This window comes from Arabidopsis lyrata, assembly GCF_000004255.2.
Source record: "Arabidopsis lyrata subsp. lyrata unplaced genomic scaffold ARALYscaffold_2, whole genome shotgun sequence".
Lineage (NCBI taxonomy): Eukaryota > Viridiplantae > Streptophyta > Magnoliopsida > Brassicales > Brassicaceae > Arabidopsis > Arabidopsis lyrata.
Genome location: NW_003302554.1, coordinates 15,182,969 through 15,203,448, shown reverse-complemented (window position 1 = coordinate 15,203,448; position 20,480 = coordinate 15,182,969). Strand labels below are relative to the sequence as shown.

Here is a 20,480-nt window from a genome sequence, read left to right as displayed (position 1 = left end):
ATATTAAGTTATATATTGTAAATATGCATGAAAATGTATAACGTGTGTGTTTTCTTCTTTTACAGGAACATTTGACCATGCAAATTGAACCACCCTCTACCATAGTTGACACAGAGGTGCTTTACAAACGCAAATATCTAATTTAATACTTTTCACCTATTCTATTTATATTTGGATAAAAAAAAAAAATTGATGATAATTTTCGATAAATATTAAGTTATGTAGTGAAAATATATAATTTTTATCGATAAAACTTAATTTTCTTTTTTTACAGAATGATAATGAGGCCAACGACAACGTTGTGGAAGTTACTAATATAGAGAGTGGATGTAAAATTGATGAAACAGGTGAGAACGTTAAACTATACTATTTTTGTTACGAAGTACTTGACAAAAATGTTATTGTTTGATTCTTAATTGGTAAATTTTCAGTTCCTCCTAAAACTGACGAAGAGATCTTAGGAGATATAGACGACGATCTCCTCAGTTTAATGCATGAACTCCCACCTCAATCGATGTTTGATATCGGTTAGTATAAATTTTACACACACTTTTATATTCATATTAGTTTTGTGATTGTGAGCTATAATTTTATCTTTCAGCTGGTTTCGAAAACGGGTGGAGCGTCGACGATGATTTCAAGAAGTTTTAAGACAAAAAAGGAGTAACAATGTTTTCTTTCTTTCTTTTTTCTGGATAAAATTTGGAACAATGTTGGATTATGCTTTTTCTTTTTCTTTTTTTCTGTTAAGAACAATGTTGGATTATTTTTGTGAAATTAACTTCTATATGTGGAATTTCATATAATTATTTATTTTCATAATTTGGAGAAAGAAGTATTTCATAGTGGCACAATTCACCTTTTTATATTATATGGGCATTTTACAGAATCAGTTGTTTGTGGCTTTGTAGACAAAACAATATTGTTTTTAATACATTTATATCGTTTTTTAGGACCAAACCGCGAACAAAGGAACACATAAATATAAAAAATACATAAATAAACACCGACATGACATCGGAATGTGAATCGGATAATCGGATATCCAATAGACCATACCGTCGGGTACAAGATAAAAGGTCCATCACCAAGTCCCAAAAAGGGAAAGAATAAAAAAAAAAAAGATTTGTAATAATCCTAAAATGTTTGGTTGGTGAAGAAGAAGAAACGATGATACGAAATTTCCGGTTCAGAGCTCCGACGAATCACCCTGGTTCCACCACCATGCAAACCGATAGCCGCCGGTTAATCCGGTTTCAGACAAGATGTTGTTCGTCACCAGATCTTAGCCATTACACGATTCTTGGCTTGACCCCTCTCGCTTCCCAAACCGAAGTCAAACGTGCCTTCAAACGTCTCGCTCTTAAGGTTAATTCTTGTTTGTCCCTTTTTGTGTCTATTTTCGCTTTTTTTTTTTTAAAGAAAGTTCAAAAAACTTTATGATATTTGACGAATCAAATCAAGAAAACAAAAGGAAGGATTATAATTAAATAAGACAAAATGAGTTATTGCAGTATCATCCAGATTTGCACAAGGGACAGGATAAAGATTTCAAGGAGATCAAATCCGCTTACGAGGTTTTTTCTTTTTTTTCTTCTTTCTGGTTTCTTGATTTTTTGGATATTTAATTTTTCTTCAATTAGGATTAAAAAAAAATCCGTAATATTTTTTTACTTCTTGATTATGTGATGTTTAACTAGCCATGGTATAACGTAATTGAACCCTTATAATGTTTTTCAACATATTTGAATAAAACATTGAAAACTTTCTCTAATATTCATTAAATTTCAGTGTTTGATGCAAAAGTTTGAGAAAGAAGTAGAAGAAGAGGAGATTACAGAAATGGGTGAAATCGATGAGTGGGAGGAATGGATGGGATTCGAAGGAGGGATACCATCAGGTATTTCTTACTAGACATAATCATTTGTTACAATGGATAGATGTAGAATCAGAGAGATGGAGAGTACAATTTTTTGGAGCAAGGCAACAATTGCATTTTGGAGGAAGCTTCTCTTCGCCGGAAGAACGACAAGTCATGTACTCTACTTGTAAGCAATAGAGAGGACACGCGATCGCTGTTTTCGTTGTAGTAACTCCAGGGATTACTCCTCCTAGAATAGCTCCTAATGGATTTTTCAAAACAATAAAACAATAAATATGATCAAACATGATCGGTTACATAATTGAGGATAGAAATTTGTATGTTTCTTTATAAAAAGCTGAACCTGCTACGATGAGAGACATCACCCAAATCTTGTATATAGAAGCCATACTTTCTTGGAGGATTTCTACTTATCCTGGCTTTTATATAGAAGCCACACTAGTGATGACACTTAACATGTTGGCTTTTATGCAAAACATGAATTATTAACTCCTACCGTTGACTTTTGAATAGGTTGAACAGTCAAAGTCTAGTTTACTTTGACCAAACCACTAAAGGTTTCAATATGAGACGAAAAAAGAGACTTGAAGATTGGACTTTATCTCATCGCAAAGCTTATCTTCAAATGTTGGGTTCAAATACATTAAAGCCGTGATAGGAAAAAAGGTTGAAATAAACTTAGATTCCAAGACATTACTAAATTAAAATTACTACTTACTATTGTCGTTCTATATTTCTTTCTAACACACAAACAAAAAGAACTTTACACAAAACACCAGAAGACTAATACTACTACTATTATCGTCTGCAGTTCTGGATCTTCTTTTGTACATACTACTAGCAAGTCTCGTGTTCTTCTGAATCAAACCGGGGAGGCATGACCCTCTTTCGTACCAGCATTTCCGCTGTGACTTGCTTCCTCTTTAGTCCACCTCTCGGTCTTGAGGTGAAATCTTCATCAGTTTCGACAAAATCACCCTGAAACCACGTTCAGTTATATGTGAGATTCTACTCTTCGAGTTTGTCACAAAAATCAGAATGTAGGTTGGGGATAAACTTACGCAGGTATAAACGTGACATCCAGAATTCTCGTGGTTGTTTCTGACATGTTTGTAAGCAAATCTCATGCCACAACCTGGAAAACCGCAGACAAAGGGTCGTAAATCCTCGTGCACTGCTTTCACGTGTTTCTGAAGATTAGAAGCCTGAAAAATCATGGTAATGTAAATTAGAGATTATGAATAATCTGGAAAGCAATACTTGTTTTGGCTATTGGGCTATATTAGTTTAAGTAGCTCAGGATGTTTCTTTACCTTTGAGAAAGTTGAAGAGCAACCCTCAACTTCACACTTGAATTCTCCTGGTGAGGAATCTTCATCATGAGTCCGTAGATGTCTCTTGATGTTCTTTTTAAGATGCTTAGAACCACATATCTCACAGTTGATGTGCTGATGGCAGGATCTTATGTGTGCCTTGAGGCATTCTTCGTTTGTAAAGTACTTCATACACCCAGGCTCAGAACAAAAAGCCTCCACAGAGTCCAATTTCACTGCATATGTAAATCCAAAACCTTAAGAGATTGGAAATCTAAAAAGCTTTAAGAAACAGCTGTCTTTGGTTTTTAACAAAACATATAGAAAGCAAACGTGGAAATCTTCATATGCCCAGGATACTAAACTAGAGGGAAAACAGAAGTAGGAAGGTGGAATTACCATGAGAATCCTGATGCTTTTGCAGCTGTGAAGGATACTTAAAGGCTTTCCCACAACCAATTTCTTTGCAGACAAGCTTCTTCTGACCAGTTGAACATTCAGAGGGTTGAGAATCGCCATTACCAGTGTTGTCTTTACCACTATCACCATTACCAGCATTTTCCTTATCACTATCGCCCTTACCAGTAGTGTCCTTATCACTGTCGCCACTACTATGACATTTCTTAACATGCCTACTAACATTGCCCTGTACTGAGAATTCACTCTTGCAATTCTCCTTCGGACACTTAAAGAGCTTCCCTTTATGTGTAAGAAGATGCCTATTGAGATGGTCCTTTCTCCTATAGCTAGTAGCACAATCATCCACATAGCAAGCAAAAGGTCTCTACATACCATAAAAGTGAACCATCAGAAACATAGCTCACTAGTGAAACAAAATCCAAAGCAATATAGAACAATACAAGCTAAAGAACATCAGACCTCAAACTTTTGCGTGATCGAGGCTTACTTGCTGGAGCTTCTCAGGAGGTCTCCCAACCTGATACTAGTCCATAACATGTAGCCTCGCATTTTGGAGTTCTCTCTTTGGGATCCAATGCCTCACGCAATTATACAAGTCAGAACCTTTTGAATTAAACAAAAGGCCATTTATTTCCTGCAAAGGCATGAACTTTTAGCTCACAATAAGAACATAACTCAAAACTAAGCAAAACCCACGAATATCTCTATGTATCTCCATCTGTAGCTGCAACACACAGAACGAGAACAAATCGAGTTCTCATGAGAGAAATTGAAAAGGACGCATAAATCTACCTCGAGAGAGTGGCTCTGCATATGCTGCTTCAAGTGAGCAGGCTTCTTAAACTCAGCACCACATTCTTGACAAGTATGTTTACTTGAAAACTCTTCTTCAACCTCACAATCTTCATCATCTCTTTCCTCTTCAAGTTCCATCTAAACAAACGAATCAGACAAACTCTCAATTCAACAAACCATCACCAATTCATCACGATGCAACAGATGAGATATTGGAATCGAAAGATCTCAAACCTGATGATGAGATTGGATGTGTGATGTGATGAGATACTTTTTAGATCTACTGATTCCGCAATACTGGCAGAGATAATTGCGTATATCCTTCTTCGCCGACGTCTTCACGTCCTTTTTAGCTTCTTCCGCCATGTCTCTCTGATTGTCAACACAAGAACTAGGGTTTATCTCCTCCATCAGACGCCGCACTATAGAAGATGAAGTAACAAGATCTAGAAGCAGCAACGGCCATTTATAATTTTATATATTAGCTTCTTTTTCCCGGAATGAGAGAAATCTAACCTAGAAAACTTGGGCTTTTGATTATATAATGGGCCTTTTTAAGCCCATCTAACTTTTTAAATAGTTTCTTATAATGGGCCTTTCAAGATCTATTGAACTGCACGCAACTAAACGAGATGATGATGATCTGGCTCTGTTTTTGTTATGTTTTAATTATAAGCTCTTATTTCCTAAGAAGAACGGAAGCTTCGTCGGAGGTCCGCTTCCCGCTTCGGAATCTTAGTCGGAATCAAAAGCTTTTGGAAGTTTTCGGAATCTCGCTTCCATAACGCTTCTAAAAAATTCATTTTAGAAGCTCCTTGGAAGCTTACGATTCTATTTTGGAAGCTATTTTGGAAGCTTGCGCTTCCATTTAAAAAATTTGATGTCACAAAATAAATAAGAAATATGAAATTTTTGACTATGAACTATTTGACTTTTCTCTATTGTAAACATACACTATTTGATTTTTAAATATAGAGAGATATTTAGAATTTATGTATTAGATTTGTATGTTAATTATAATTTTTTATATGATATAATGTTTAATGTTTATTATATATATATATATATTAATTTTTATATACGCTTCCAACACGTACCCACTTTCTATAATTTTTATAAAAAATCGCTTCCACGTTTCCAAACGCTTCGCTTCCGCGTACCCGCTTCTGATTCCATGCAACCTAGCTTATTTCTATTAAAACATCAAAGAATTCATTATATGTAAACAAATGTTTTTTGGTTGAAACTAATTTTACAATCATTTAAAAGAAAAAAAATTATCTCACGGTTTTTTTTATCGGATTCAGCGTAAAATCAACAAGATCAGGGAGAGAAACAATATATGATGTATAGGTGTTCTCGGTTTTTTCTATATTTCTTTTCTCTTCCAAATCTCATCGATTTTTCTATGAATTTAATAAAAACTGTAAGACAATTGGAGTGGGTTAAAAGTATATATAAATTATAAATTTAGGAACATGAAATCCGAAATGTACTAATTTAGAAATCAATTACTATTTGAAGTCGTCTTGTTAATTGTTGTAACCTCACTATAAAAATAATATCTCAATTGTCATAAATAAAAAACAAATTGTTGCCAGGAAAAAAAAAGGAACAAAATTGAAACGTCACAATCGGTCCATTTAATGAAATGGGCCTACATGTAACACTTTCGAAAAAAATTACAGTCGATAAGCTCAATTAGGTCATCGTTTTAACAAAGGCTAGGCCCAAATAAAAGACGGAACCAGTCCAATTCAAAAACAAGCGATTTTGTTTTTAAAAAATGATTATTTACTTATTCGTTATCAGCACGTGTCATGTGTGCTACACAACTTCGTAAAGATGACAAATAACACCTCACGGACACATCACCATTTTTTTACGTATTTCCCCATAACGATTATTAAAAAAACGTATTAATCCCATAATCATATCTTCTAATTAAATAATTAACCACACCACAAAATTGAAATTAATGATTTTAATCAATAAAATTAAAAACCCTAAACGCAACTTTCTCTCTTCTTCTTCCTCTGTCTTTGCGCCCAAACCAAAACCCACACAAAAGCCCTCTTTGTTATCTTCTCTCTGAAACTAGGGTTTCTATTTTCTCTTGAGTGATGTGAAATGCTCGTGTAACGAAAACGATGCAGAAGATTCTGTGCAAAAGTACCACTTCTTCAACCCCTGTTCTCTCTACTCCGGTGAACTCTTTCGCCGCCGGGTTTATCTCTCTAGGGTTTAAGACCCCCGTCAAAAATCTCACTCCTTGTTCCAGTCCCAAACCTCTCTCTACTTGTTTCTTCTCTACTTCCGCTATGCCGACGAGAACGGCTTCTCTTTCTTCAGGCGGTGTTGGTTTCTCTGCTTATCTACAGAGGAGTGTTCATAAACCGGCGCCGGCGTCGGTACGGTTCTCAACAGCTGGTTACCGGACTTGTCGGTGTTCAATCGACGGTACCAACCGGGCTTGGGTCGGTCGAACCGGGACTTGGCGTGCTTTGTTTTGCTCAGACTCTACTGGTGGCTTAACCCCGGTTAATGCTACTACTGGAGCAGTCGTTGAGAGCGAAGGTGACTCTGACGGAGACGATGAAGAAGAGAAAGATAATGATTCGACGGATAAGGTTGAGAAGCCAGTGAGGATGAGCCGTAGAAATCGGAGCTCTAATGGAAGTGGTGAATTTGTTGGTAATCCAGATTTGCTTAAGATTCCTGGAGTTGGTTTAAGGAATCAGAGAAAGCTTGTTGATAATGGAATTGGAGATGTTGCAGAGCTCAAGAAGCTCTATAAAGATAAGGTAATGTTTGAATCTTCAAATTTAGCTTGTGGGTTTCGAGATAATGGTTGAAAGTTTCAAACTTTTTTTGTGGTTGGTTGATTTGTAATCTCAGTTTTGGAAAGCAAGTCAGAAGATGGTTGATTATCTTAGGAGCTCTGTTGGGATTATACATAGGAACCATGCGGAGAGTATAACAACGTTTATTAAAGAGAGTGTGGATGATGAGTTAAAGGATTCTGGCCCTGAACCTAATGTAAATGTGAAGAAACGTTTGACGTTTTGTGTTGAAGGGAACATTAGTGTTGGTAAATCAACTTTTCTTCAGAGGATAGCGAACGAGACGGTTGAGTTACAAGACCTTGTTGAGATTGTTCCTGAGCCAGTTGATAAATGGCAAGATGTTGGACCTGACCATTTCAATATATTGGATGCTTTCTACTCTGAGCCTCAAAGGTATGCTTATACTTTCCAGAACTATGTGTTCGTCACTCGGCTGATGCAGGAGAAAGAGTCTGCTTCTGGGGTTAAACCTCTCAGGTTGATGGAAAGGAGTGTCTTCAGTGACAGAATGGTAAATTTAAATCAAATGTTATTAAAATTGATAGTTTGCAATGTGTGATTGCAAACTTAATATGTTGTGGAACTTGGTGTTTAGGTGTTTGTGCGTGCGGTTCATGAAGCGAAATGGATGAATGAGATGGAGATCAGCATCTACGACTCTTGGTTTGATCCGGTTGTCTCTTCTTTACCTGGACTTGTTCCTGATGGGTTTATATACTTAAGGGCAAGTCCAGACACTTGCCACAAGCGGATGATGCTCAGGAAACGAGCAGAAGAAGGTGGAGTCTCACTGAAATACCTCCAAGATTTGCACGAGAAGCATGAGAGCTGGCTGCTCCCGTTTGAGAGCGGAAACCATGGTGTATTGTCTGTTAGTAGGCCATCTTTACACATGGACAACTCTCTGCATCCTGATATAAAAGACCGTGTCTTTTACTTGGAAGGAAATCATATGCATTCTAGTATCCAGAAGGTAAGCTTATCTCGTTTTTTCCTTTCTTTGTACTAAAAAGTCTTAAGATAGATTTTGCTTAGGCTGGTTCATTGGTTTTAACAGGTCCCTGCTCTGGTTTTGGACTGTGAACCTAATATCGACTTCAGCAAGGATACTGAAGCAAAGAAACAGTAAGTTCTCACACTAGTGTAATGTCACCATAACTTATTTGAAATCCTAAATCTTACAGATATTTTCTTGATTGATGTTGTCAAAAGGTATGCACGCCAAGTTGCTGAGTTCTTTGAATTTGTGAAGAAGAAGCAAGAAACATCTACAGAGAAGAGCAACAGTCAGTCACCAGTACTGCTACCGCATCAGAATGGCGGTCTCTGGATGGGACCAGCAGGCAATCATGTCCCGGGATTAGAACTCCCGCCTCTAGATCTCAAGTCACTCCTCTCCAGACCGTCTGCGTGACTGTCCATTCTCTGACTCTGTTTTTATTCGCTCCTAGGGAGCGTGTCAGGTTATCGAATGTCAATAGTTTCGATCGGCTTTTATATCGTTTGTTTAGGAAAAAACGTTATCTGCCGCTTTTGTCCATCTTAGATGTAGAAACGAAACATGGTCGTGCCGTTTAGCTTAACCCTTTTGTATAAAAGTTTGATCTCTGGATAATTTGTTTCTTGAAATCTTGTTGGTCGTCTGAAATTTCAGTTTTCAGTTTTTGTATCTGATATGGTAGTGTTTTTATTGTTTTAACCAAAATGTACATGAAGAAAACGCTTACGAAAAGCGTTTAGTCATAAGAACGCGGCGCTTTCTGCCTATCCAAGTAGAGGTCCACAACGGGTCAGTCTCGACCACGCTGTAACCCGCATTAGAGTAAAGATTTCTAGCGGCTGCATCGTCTTCATAAGCTCTTAGAGCAAGAAGCTTGAAACCCCACAGGTAACACAAAACATCACATGCCTTTAACAATGTACTTGCCATCTTCTTTCTCCTTTGAGCTTTTGAGACGGCTAAACCCGAGACGTAAAGATATTCTTCGACGCCGGGAAAATGGCAAAGTACTGAACTTTCCGTTTGAGCTGTGACATCAACTACTCCGAGGACACTTGAACTCGACGAAGTTTCTGGTTGGCTCGTTTGCTCCGCCACGAGACATGCATATCTGCCACGTTTTTATAACTTTTCTAATCAAATTACAATTTAAAACTACAATGTTTTTGTTATTTGTTTTACCTGTCTGGTGGTGAATTCTTTAGTTTGTAAAGAAGTGCTGAGAGAACCTCTGCCTGCAATATAAATTAGCAAAAATCTTCATTTATATTGAAGTTTTTTAACAGATATGAAAATTTTGCTGTGAAAGTAAACAAACCTGAAAAAACATAAAGAAAAAATCATTAAAAAGAGCGAGAGGGATGTGGAAAGCTTCGGCTTGAACCAGAGACACTCTCCTGATCTCATCCTCGTCGTCTCTATTCAATCTCCTCACATCCCACCCGTGTTGACTCACTAGATGCTTCAACTCTATCTCCGTCGCATTATTCTGAGTCAAACTCGTTAACGATTCGGTCGATGCGCACCGTAAGATCACCGGAAAGCGGCTCCACGTCAGCTTCTGTCGATATATTCCTTGGCCGCAGCTTCCAGGATATGGAAACTTTGGTCTAGCGGCGGCGGAGTAGAGGCTCTGTGACAAGTGAGCCATGTTTATTTTTCTAGCATTTTTCAAAAAAGAATCTTTAGTGTTTTCATTTTCGTGCGTTTTAACTTGAAATGTTGAGATAAGATACGCTTCTTGCTTCCATCGTATGTTTTTTTTGTGGTCAATAAGAAGAGGACCATCAAGGACTTGGAAAAAGATAAAATAATTCAGCTACGTGGACAAATGGAGACCCTACACGTGGCGATTTGAAAACAAAAATTAGTTCATGTTCATCATAGAAAATTACATGAATTTTTATTCTGACTTTCCTTAAAAGGCCTTGTGTGAGAGTTAATGGGCCGGGCCCAAATAAAATGTCGCTTGCACTTGTGAGAGAGATATCATCCCATTTCTCAGTCTTCTCCAAACAAATTCGCCGTAAAAATTCCAGAGAGGTAGTTCATCATTTGCAATTTCTCGATTAGTTCTGAATCATGGCGTTGAGCACCAGCATCAGATCTGTCTCCAAGATCATTGCTTCATCCGAAGCATCAGTCTCTAGATCTGGTCAGTACCAACAAAAACATCTGATTAATTGGTTTTGTTTTTCCCCTTTCTGTAGTCTAGGGTTTTGTTTGATTGCTTAGATATCGATGTTTCTGATTAGCCGCGGAGTGATTCCGATGCGATTCTTCGTTGATTGCTCCATGTTTGTCTTATCAAAGTGTTTGAATTTTGGGATTCGAATTTTGTTTGTAGAACATATTCTCTTTCATTGTTTCATGGAACCTATCAAAGTACAGATTTTGCTTACGAAACTTTATCAGGTATGGAAATTTCCATGTTCATCATGCTTTGATAGTTTTGGTTGATCGGTAAAAGACTCCATTTTTCTGCAAGCATTTACGTAGAAGTGTGTACTAGGATCAGCTTGTTTTGATGTATTTCTTGAAGCTGAATAAGCTATAAGATGATTTATGAGTGCTTGATTGGTACATTTTCAAAACTTGCTGAAGATTTCTTTGTTATCATCATCAACAGTGAGTAGAAGCTTCCACTCGACTGGAGTTAAGAAGATGAGCGGAGGAGGACATGGTTACGACGAATACTACCTCCACGCAAAACACATGTACAATTTGGACCGCATGAAGTACCAAGCTCTCAAGATGTCTCTCGGTGTCTTCACCGCTTTCAGCATCGGTGTTGGGGTTCCTATCTTCGCAGTCGTTTTCCAGCAGAGGAAGACCACTTCTGGTTGAGTCCCTAAGGGCATGCTCTTGTTCCCTGTTTGAAATAATTTGTATGAATTCTCAAACTCTGCTTTTGCAAGAGAGTTTCTTTTTTCCCTTTGGATCTTATCCACAAGTCTTATCGTTATGGTAAAGTGTTCTGTTTCTTCCTCTTTTGCTGGCTGTTTGATGCTGCAATAATGATAATCTGACAGATATATTTTTTATTACTTTGATTCGAAGTGAAAGTTTTGTTTGAGATTCGTAGAACCCAAAAGCCAAGAAAGATCAACATATTCACATATCTATTAATCATAAGCACAATCGAAAGGACAGATGAAATCAAGAAAACACACTGACACACAAAAACCCACAAATGATGTGACAAATCTGTTCAAAAGCTTAAAACCATATCTGTTTCACCATATTTTGTCAATCAGGCATGGCAGCATTCAACAGCCAAAACATATGTTTCACAATTGGAGTTGCTAATCGCCAAACCGCAGATCGAGCGTGTGGTCATTACAATGTCATGAGGTGGAATGAGAAGACGATTGGTCACTTTTTGTCATCACCACCGTTTTCACTAGCTTGAGTCTGGTTTGGCTCTTGATGTTGGAGCTGATGCTGATGTTGATCCAGAGTCATGGCCAAACCATCGCCTCTACTGCCACGCATTGCAGCCGCCATATTGTTCTCTGCCACTCCTAATCCTAGCTGTTGACCTCCCAACATCATTGACCCCATTGGTGCAGTAACAACTCGTCCTGTCCCAACCGGATAATTCCCTGGATTAAACGCCCACATTTGGTGACCCGGCTGCTGCTGCAACTGCTCCCGCCCACCCGAACCGCTCATCGGAAGCATCCAGAACGCACTTCCTCCATTTGTAGTCCCCGGCGCAACCGCCCACATAGGTTGAGGCACCACATTAGCCGTCCCACGACCCGGACCTAACTCTTGATCCTGAAACTGACCCGCTTTCTGAGAACTCTCGCTTGGTTCCGCTGCAGAGCTAGGCTCCTTAAAGTAATCTTCTCTATAAGGTTTCACTAAATTACTCGGATTTCTCTCCGTCGCCATTATTGGTGGATACATCTGATGATGAAAACCGAAAACAGCCGCGTTTGCGGCTGAATTCAGTAACTTCCTAGAAGGATCTACCGATGATCCGTTAGAACCGTTATTGTCTTCATAAAGAGACATTCCGGTGCTATGAAACGAGAGCGGCGAAGAAGAAGACTTGGACGACTGAGAAAATAAGGTGGAGCCGCCACCACTGCGTAAAGAAGCGTTTAACGTTGAGAAATTCGCCGGAATCGTACCTGTACCTGTAGAAGCGATGATAGCTGGCTCAGCTTGTTGGAGAAGCCACTCGATGGTCTCTCCATCAGATTTATGACCTAACTCTCTAGTAAGCTGAAAAACTCTAGCGGCGCACATCGCCGGCATACGAATTCGCCGTCCACGGCCATCGACTTTCGTGTGCCGATCTTTAGTCGGCTTTTTCACGGTGGATTTGACTACGGCAAGAGCACTACCTGAACTAGTGCTAGTCGAACTCGTCGCTGAAGTGCTTACGTTTCCGTGTTGACCGGAGATAAAAGGAATTGAACCCGGCGACGGTTTATCACCGGAATTAAGCTGAAGCGTCGCCTCCGCAACAGAGGAATTCTGATTCGTGCGAATTTCCATCTTCAAATCCGTAAAAAGATGTGATTTTTAAACAAAACCCATGTGAATTCTGAGTCTTGATATCGAATTCTCTAAAATCTGGGGAAATCTGAAGCAATCGTTTGAAGAAAGAAAAGAAGAGCAGTGACTGTGGAAGGAGATCTAAGCTACTATAATAGAGTTTGTGAACAGAGAGGGAGAGGGAGAGAATGATTGAGAGAGATAAAAACAAGTGGATATGAATGGTGTGATTGCAGGAAGAAACTATCCATCTAAATTCTTCTATTCAATTCAACCTTTTTTGACTTATTTGTTTCTTACACTGTTCTGCTTTCTTGTCCAAAACCCTTTGTTTTTGCTTTCCCATGGTTAAACTCAGTAAAAAAATTCATCATTTGGGTAATTTATGCAAAAGTAATTTCTCATATTTTTGTTCATTTGAATAAATAATTAAATAGAATGGAACATTCTTAGAGTATGTGAGTCATATAGATCAATGATGTAATTAAGAACCTAGGTAAAGGCTTTTATAAACAAAAATAAAATAAAATTAAGAACCTAAGTTTTATGATTTTACATGTTTTTTTTGGTGATCTTATGATTTTACGTGTTTGGTGTCGAGTTACATTTTTTTAACCGCGGAAATTCTGTATTTTTGACTCATAATCTTATTCCGTATTCAGATCTAACCTTTAATCTATTCCGATTTTAAAAATGATTCTTCGTCTAAAAGAGAATTGAATCAGTGACACAAAGAAACCAATTTCTTTATACTATCAAGCGACCACCCTTTTCTTGAGTTTCGTGTTTTTCATTGTCGAATAATTTCTAAGGCTTATTATAACATTATCTAAATGAATTTTTATAGTAGATGTTTTGATGAATAAGTGTGTTGTTGAAATAAGGTGAATGTTTGTGTTTTGTTGTTGTGTTTTTCATATAGTTTTTCTAAATCCATATGTAATTTTCTTAACACTATCCATATGTATTTTGTCTTCTCACCTAATCAGCTTTAGTTATTTACTTAAAAAAAATATTGAGAGTTATTTTCCCAGCTAAGTTTTTCAGTATGTGAATCATTCACCTAATTAACTCTTTAATTCAGGTGAATTCTTTAACCTTTTAGAGTGTTTTGATAAAGACTACGTGATGTGTACCGTTTAGCTCTTGTTGTGTAAACGCGAAGGAGAGATCTATTGTGAGATTTGTTGGTTCATATTTGAAAAGACTACAATCATATTTACGGTAGAGATTAATTAATGTATAGTTAAGAAATTATATACACCTAATTAGTTTAATTAACTTATTATAGTTAAATCTATTTGGTGGTTGCTAATACTAATCCACTCACCATTTTTAAATTGTTTTTTTTTTGTCGATAAAGACGTTACTGGTGAGCGGTGACTCATGTTAATCACTCTCCTCAACAACCCGTTTTGCCTTCTTTTTAATATTCTTATTCCCACATGAAAAAAGCTAGATCTTGATTATTACTTTAACTTTGGTCTCAAAACAGATCATTTTAGTTTAGGGTGAATGAAATATATATACCTGGAAGAATAGTTTATCATTAATTTTTTGATTTCAACTTTCAAGTCCATGATAATTCACTAATTGTATATGACGATAGTATAGACAAAACAGATCTTTACCGTCTTACACGTAAAAGAAAAAAGTTTTTCCCACCAAAAGAATTTAAAGAAAAGGGATAATGGCTAAAAATCTGGAATAAAACAAGGACATAAAAGCAACTCGTTGACCTAAAGTAAACAAAGTGCGATCCAATACTTTTTTTTAGAACTATGATGTTGGATCATGAATTTGAGAGATAAATATGATTGTTTAGGATTTTTTCCCCGGTTTTTTTTTTTTTTTAATGAACTTGGCCGAAGTTTTACGATCAGAAACCTTAAACCAATAGGATTTAGGAGATATTAGGGCTTGCTTGCTCATTTTGTATCTAGCTACACTATCTAAGTATCTATGGCCTATGGATTTAATACATCGTGGATAAAGAATCACAAAGTTTATGTATTATAGGTTTATAGAGTTTCACCTGCTTTTCTATTAGTTTACCTATATGCACATAAAATGCTATATGAAAACTTATAGTGTGAGATTTTCAATTTGCTTATAAAAGTAATTGATTTTTGTATCATCTTAGGGCATCCGCAGTAGTGGTGTATCCTTGCGTGGAGTGTATCTATTTTAAAATACAGAAATAATGTAAAAGTTGTCTCTCTCTTCACACCCGGGTGTAAGTTTACACTCGGGTGTAAGTATCTCTATCTCTCTTTTCTCTCTCACTTTAAATTATAATAATAAAAAAAATCTTACACCGCGGATGGTCTTAGTATAGTAGTATAACATAGAATTTCAACATTATTATGTCTTTTTAAATGACATGTGACGTAGACCGTAGCTTTATTTTTTAATTCACATAGAGATATTCGAAAATATCCATAACCTCAAGTATCATAAATTAGGTACATAAGATTTTATTGCGTTTGACATAGTAAAGTTACCAAAAATTACTGCAAGTGTGGGGCTGCATAAGTACATGATATTAATCGAACGGTCGTACTCTGTCGTCTTTTTCTTCTTTTTTCTAATTTGTTTCTGTCGGATTGTGTCTTGCAAGACTTTTGATTGGTCAATGGTCAATAGTCAATGGCTCCTTCTAAACGGACTAAATGCATTGCCTTATTAATTACATGTTGGTCCGTAGTAGACTATATGGTACCACAATGATCACGAGACAACCATTCTTGTCCAAGCATCCGTGGTCTAGTGGTAGAGGAACTTTTGAGAAATGGTGAAACTCCCAAACCTGAGTTCGATTCTCCCTGAAAACAAAAAACACATTTGTTTGGAAAGTCTGTCAGTTGGGCATTGGCCCAATTAGTTTACCTGGTAGCCAGAAATGCAGGCGGTCTGACTACCCCTGACATTTAGTCGGAAGGCATTTCAAACTCGGGATAGGTAGAATGGTAGCCCGTAAAGACCTAACTGTTAACACGGTGGACCAGTCCACTATGTAGCACCTCGATGCGTTCATACCAAGGTCGACCGAATAGTCGATAGAGTTTATTAGAAAAAAAAAAAAAAAAAAAAAAAGACAACCATTCTTGATTATTCCACATACTAAAGTTTGGGAGTTATGAATATTTTTGTTTTTGTTAATGGTTAAAAAGCGATACAATACCAAAAAAAAAGCACAAAAAGGAAATCATATAATTTTAAGTCCAAGAAGAAGATCTCTTAAGAGGAGGTTTCATATGTTTCTCTTCTTCCATTGAGATCATTCCTACATGCGTTGGATCATCCATCATCATCTTGGCCACCAAATAGCCAGCGATTGACCATGTCTGAAATTTTCTGGCCTGTTTTCCGATGAACCTTCCAGACTTTCCGTCGTAGTACTCCGGCCATCCATCTTTCAATAGTCGTGCCTCCGCCAACTCTATTGCCCGTCGTGCTATTTGTGGTCGTCCGGTCTTTATGCTTGCCGCCGTTAGCAACCATAGAAGCACTACGTTTTGCATCAGCCACATAAGTCAACAATATTAATTGAATGATTATCCAATCAAAAAACAAAATTAATCAAAGGTGGCGTTAGAAATATAAAATAGGGCTGAAGATTATGGTATCAGAGCCTAGGCTTGTGTGAAGGTAGAGAGAATCATTGTTTATGACTGATCGTTTTGAATGTTCTGGAAAACAAACTCTCAATCATGTCTCTTTCTAAGCCTCCCAAACACCCTCAGATAAATCCTTCTATAGATTCTCAATTTGCTATATCTACTTTACCAAAAATCCAAAGAAATAATTCCCTTTCTAAAATAAATTCCTTGTATGAAATCGAATACGTTCCCGGAGATCAATTGCCGGAAACAACTCTCCCGTTGGTTAATCCTTATAAATACTTTGCTAAAAAGCCTAGTGCTTTTTCAGTAAAAGGTGTTCGTGATCTAATCAAGCCATCTTCCAGCCGACGAGTATTGGAGTATGTGCAATCCAGCAAGTTTTCATCATGTCAAGTTCCAGCTACCGAAGAAGAACAATTCATCTCGCTAAATATTCCAAAGCATCTTCCAAGGCTATGGCAGCAGCAGGGCTACACTCACCTACACTTTGGTGTAGTACGAATCGGTTTAACCTTACACGCACGAAAAGGTTTACCGGTTGTAGCACGGATTGCTTTGCTTGACTCAAGACTCAAATCATATCAACAAGCTTGCATCGGAACAGTACAAACAACGCTGAACGCAGGAACAGTATTCATAACACTGTTTCCCAATTTCAATGTCTCACTACAAGATCCAAATCTCCTGAAGGCGCTTAAGGTTCAATTACAACTAATCGGAGCACCTATGCAAGAAGAAAGTGTGGCAGCAACTCTACATCATCAGATCGTATACAGAATCCAAGATCATGCTCTCGATCTTGCATTACCAGCATCAGATGAAGCTTTATACCTTGAAGTCACATCGGCTTCGCAAGCACCCAACTCTATTCAAATCCCGAGACAGATATCTCGTGAGGAATTGCTACGAAAACTGCCAGAGTCATGGGTAACAAGCTATGAGAAGATACATCAAGCATCTCAAGCACCGATTCAGTCATCTGACGTAAGCTTTCACTCTAGAAGCGACGGAACCACGGAGATAAAGTTTGAAAAGCCAAGTTCGTCTTTTCAAAAGAAGCTCTTTACTCAATTCACTATCCAAATTGAAGAGCAAGAGTTCTATGATCCCGTCAAAAAGAAAGATTTACAGCCAATCGCTTTTGGTCAGAACGGAACTGTTGTATATCCATTCAAAGATGAAAACGGACATTGTTACTTCGATGTCTGTTCATGCACCGCATGTTTAGAAGATTCGTATGAATCGGATGATGAAAAGCGAAGAAGACGGAGAAAAAAGAAGGATCCACTCTATAAACGCTACCTTGAAGGAGATCCTACAGTTGGTCCACTTGGTGAAGGCAACTACGACTTCATAGTCGAATATTCAACAAAGAAGGAAGACGCAACTCAGCAACTCATGATGATAAGAACGGATTTTCCTCCACCAAAGGACTTTGTCAAAGACAATGTGCTGCATACACCAAAAATCGTTCCAAACAACATCAACTCCTCTGGACCCGACGAATTAAGCCAAGCAGAAAAGGTTCTCAACTGGCAAACAGAAAATGCCTTTGTTCAGAATCAATTACTGACATCCATTAGCCACAAGGTTGATCAAATGACAGAGAACAACAATAGAAGATTCAACAGTTTACAAGGAGCCATATCAGAGATTCAACAGAAACTCAGCAACTTGCACCAAGAAATGATGGCTATGGCAAAACAAATGAAGGTCAATACATCTCAGTTCAGAAGTAAAGAAGCTGAACAAACCAATCTTAAATATCAACTCAAAGATCTTCAGAAAAGCCTAGAAAGTCTAGTCCAGAATCAGAAGCGAGTTAATCTGTATAATCCTTTTGACTACATGTCATCTGGATTACCCACATATCAAGAATCATATTCTCCAGGATTTCTGTCTGGATATCAAGATCCAAAACCAAAACAGCCTGTACCTGGATTCTTATCCTCGGATGAAGCCTTTACATCTCGGTTTGGTACAACTTCAATCAGCAATTTCAAAACAAAGGTGGCAAGAACTAAACCAAGGCGTACCAAAGATTCGGAGTTTCACATCAATCCATCCAAGAAGCCAAGCTTCACATCTTCATCAAGCCATGAGTCCGCTCAAGATGAAAAGAAAGAGGATGTTGCAAAAGAAGAAGAAATTGCGATGATCGAGTTTTCGATGTCTAGTTTACTAGACAATCTCGTAAAAACATCTGATGATGAAAGACAAGAATTGCAAGTTCAATCAAAAGAGCAGCAGTCAGTACCAGTTGTTACAATGACTCACATCTCAGCTCTTTCAGATTCAACCTCTTCCGTCGATGAATCAGAAACAGATAAATCTCTTCCAAATCAGTTTGCAATCGGAGACGAGTCACATATTCCAAAAGAAGAGCCAATCTATGAAGAAATTTCAAGTGACGAAGAGATGAGCTATGAAGCTCAAGGCGTACCAAAGAAACAATTTGCATCAAAGATAATGGTGTTCACATTCGATGACATTCCTTTTGGAAAATGGAATAGTCGTCTTGACGAATTTCATGCATGGATGACCTCCGAAGCAATCACTTCCCCAACAGAAGTGGTGATACAACAATTCACATCGAGACTGTCAGGCGCATTAAAAGAATGGTGGAATTCGCTTGGAGAATATCGGCAGCAGCAGGTGTATCAGACAACGATACCTCTACTTCTTGGCGAGATACATAGAGAATTCGTTGGCACCCCAAACCATTTGAAAGAACAACTACAAGAAGAATTCTACACAGCGAAATGTTGTTCATTGAAGAAGAGAGATTTAGCAAAGCATTTCGAGCGACAAACTCGAAGGTATTATGCTCTCAATGGTCTAAACAATCCAAGCCTGAAGCAGGTGTATCTCTCATCCATCGACGACTACCTAAGTCAACAAACAAAGCTGTATATCAGAGATCAAGGGCAGACAATCGAAGAAATCTCGATTGGACAGATACAGCAGCAGGTGTTCAGAACTCTTGACAAGCTTTGCAAGCAAAAAGAATTTTGGTCAGAATTCATGGACAAGTCAAAGCATCTTTCGAAGATATGTGCTCGCCCAGATCTGAACATCAAATGTTCGAAAAAGAAAAAATGTTCATGTGAAGATCGACGAAAAGTTCGAAGAGGATCCAAGAAATCATTCTTGAAGTCGAAATATTTCAACAAGATCAAACGCAAGCGGTTCTTTAGGAAAAAGAAAAGCTTCGAGAAAACTTCAAGATGTTTTCTATGCAGAAAAACGGGGCATTTTGCAAAAGACTGTCCAAACAAGTCTAAAAAGAAGAAGCAGTATCTCATTCATTCGATATCCAAGATAGCTCCAGATCTTGATATTGATAACCACGATCTCGAGTCAATACTATCTTATGATAGTGACGAGAATGATGCTATATGCAGTTATTCGGATTATGACGAATCTTCAGAATCCTCATCCGAAGATGACAAAGACGATGATTGTTGTTACAAGATTACCCAGATCCCTCAGAAAGATGAACTTCAGACGCCACATCTACCAGTAACCATCTTTGATCCTTCCAAACGAGAAAAGCCAGTGCATGCAATCGCATTCTTCGACACAGGAGCTCATACAACAATCATAAATCCAAAGATTCTCTCACGAGCCATGTGGATGCCTCATCAACAAGATTTCAGAGTCGCGAATGCAGGATCTCTGACGGTCAAGCTAAAATCAAAACCAATCACGATCGAGCTTTTCCCAGGATGTCAAGTTACCAAGGAAGTACTAGGTTCATCTGCACCTGGAAAAGACTTAATCCTTGGGTGGGATACTTATTCGCTACTGAAGAAGAAGTTCGGTATTTCTCTAGAACCAAGAGGCGTGAGATGGAAAAACCTCTACAAAGCTTTTACCACGATGCATCGCCTATTCTCAATCGAAGACTCAGTATCTGCAGAATTCAACAAAATTGAAGAAGAACTAAAGATGGCATCATGTTCAGATTCACACACGGAGTTCCTTCAAAAGTGTAATCACCCGCTATGGTTAAACTCAAGCTTCTTCGTATCCCTACCATTCAAAGAAGATGTTCATACAACACCAACAAAAGCAAGCCATGCA

The 20,480-nt window shown here is 37.9% G+C and overlaps 8 protein-coding genes across 9 annotated transcripts in view; 3 read left to right on the top strand and 5 right to left on the bottom strand.

Moving 5' to 3' along the window:
* The first annotated feature begins 942 nt into the window (after positions 1 to 942).
* On the top strand, positions 943 to 2,183 carry LOC110231013 (chaperone protein dnaJ 8, chloroplastic). 2 transcript variants are annotated; one of them, XM_021035600.1, is made up of 3 exons: positions 944 to 1,368; positions 1,515 to 1,577; positions 1,792 to 2,183. In XM_021035600.1, exons 1-3 carry the CDS (start codon positions 1,171 to 1,173, stop codon positions 1,912 to 1,914), a joined length of 384 nt encoding a protein of 127 aa, XP_020891259.1. In that variant the 5' UTR covers positions 944 to 1,170; the 3' UTR covers positions 1,915 to 2,183. The 2 variants fall into 2 exon arrangements, with proteins under 2 accessions (XP_020891260.1, XP_020891259.1); XM_021035601.1 differs by lacking the exon at positions 1,515 to 1,577 and having other exon boundaries at positions 943 to 1,368; positions 1,792 to 1,930.
* On the bottom strand, positions 1,750 to 2,336 carry LOC9323474. Its single transcript, XM_002887364.2, has 2 exons — positions 2,226 to 2,336; positions 1,750 to 2,123 (listed from the first exon to the last, which is right to left on the bottom strand). Exons 1-2 carry the CDS (start codon positions 2,269 to 2,271, stop codon positions 1,921 to 1,923), a joined length of 249 nt encoding a protein of 82 aa, XP_002887410.1. The 5' UTR covers positions 2,272 to 2,336; the 3' UTR covers positions 1,750 to 1,920.
* Positions 2,337 to 2,461: 125 nt separating this feature from the next.
* On the bottom strand, positions 2,462 to 4,864 carry LOC9324921 (transcription factor IIIA). The gene is made up of 6 exons (XM_021035598.1): positions 4,645 to 4,864; positions 4,408 to 4,548; positions 3,595 to 3,979; positions 3,196 to 3,431; positions 2,944 to 3,087; positions 2,462 to 2,860 (listed from the first exon to the last, which is right to left on the bottom strand). Exons 1-6 carry the CDS (start codon positions 4,819 to 4,821, stop codon positions 2,720 to 2,722), a joined length of 1,224 nt encoding a protein of 407 aa, XP_020891257.1. The 5' UTR covers positions 4,822 to 4,864; the 3' UTR covers positions 2,462 to 2,719.
* Positions 4,865 to 6,428: 1,564 nt separating this feature from the next.
* On the top strand, positions 6,429 to 8,912 carry LOC9323473. Its single transcript, XM_002888811.2, has 5 exons — positions 6,429 to 7,214; positions 7,309 to 7,767; positions 7,852 to 8,229; positions 8,314 to 8,381; positions 8,469 to 8,912. The coding sequence occupies exons 1-5, from the start codon at positions 6,561 to 6,563 to the stop codon at positions 8,668 to 8,670; spliced, it is 1,761 nt and encodes a 586-aa protein (XP_002888857.1). The 5' UTR covers positions 6,429 to 6,560; the 3' UTR covers positions 8,671 to 8,912.
* LOC9324920 lies at positions 8,905 to 10,000 on the bottom strand. Its single transcript, XM_021035599.1, has 3 exons — positions 9,575 to 10,000; positions 9,439 to 9,491; positions 8,905 to 9,367 (listed from the first exon to the last, which is right to left on the bottom strand). Exons 1-3 carry the CDS (start codon positions 9,905 to 9,907, stop codon positions 8,980 to 8,982), a joined length of 774 nt encoding a protein of 257 aa, XP_020891258.1. The 5' UTR covers positions 9,908 to 10,000; the 3' UTR covers positions 8,905 to 8,979.
* A 182-nt stretch (positions 10,001 to 10,182) lies between these two features.
* Positions 10,183 to 11,315, top strand: LOC9323472. Its single transcript, XM_021035603.1, has 2 exons — positions 10,183 to 10,411; positions 10,886 to 11,315. The coding sequence occupies exons 1-2, from the start codon at positions 10,339 to 10,341 to the stop codon at positions 11,101 to 11,103; spliced, it is 291 nt and encodes a 96-aa protein (XP_020891262.1). The 5' UTR covers positions 10,183 to 10,338; the 3' UTR covers positions 11,104 to 11,315.
* A 41-nt stretch (positions 11,316 to 11,356) lies between these two features.
* On the bottom strand, positions 11,357 to 13,115 carry LOC9323471 (transcription factor TCP22). The gene has a single exon (XM_002887361.2). The coding sequence runs from the start codon at positions 12,766 to 12,768 to the stop codon at positions 11,632 to 11,634; it is 1,137 nt and encodes a 378-aa protein (XP_002887407.1). The 5' UTR covers positions 12,769 to 13,115; the 3' UTR covers positions 11,357 to 11,631.
* A 2,736-nt stretch (positions 13,116 to 15,851) lies between these two features.
* The window catches only part of LOC9323470 (probable alkaline/neutral invertase F), a 9,444-nt gene continuing 4,815 nt past the window's right edge, over positions 15,852 to 20,480 (bottom strand). Inside the window, exon 4 of the mRNA XM_021010215.1 lies at positions 15,852 to 16,279. The gene's annotated coding sequence lies outside the window, so the exon portion shown is untranslated. The remainder of the gene's footprint in view (positions 16,280 to 20,480) is intronic.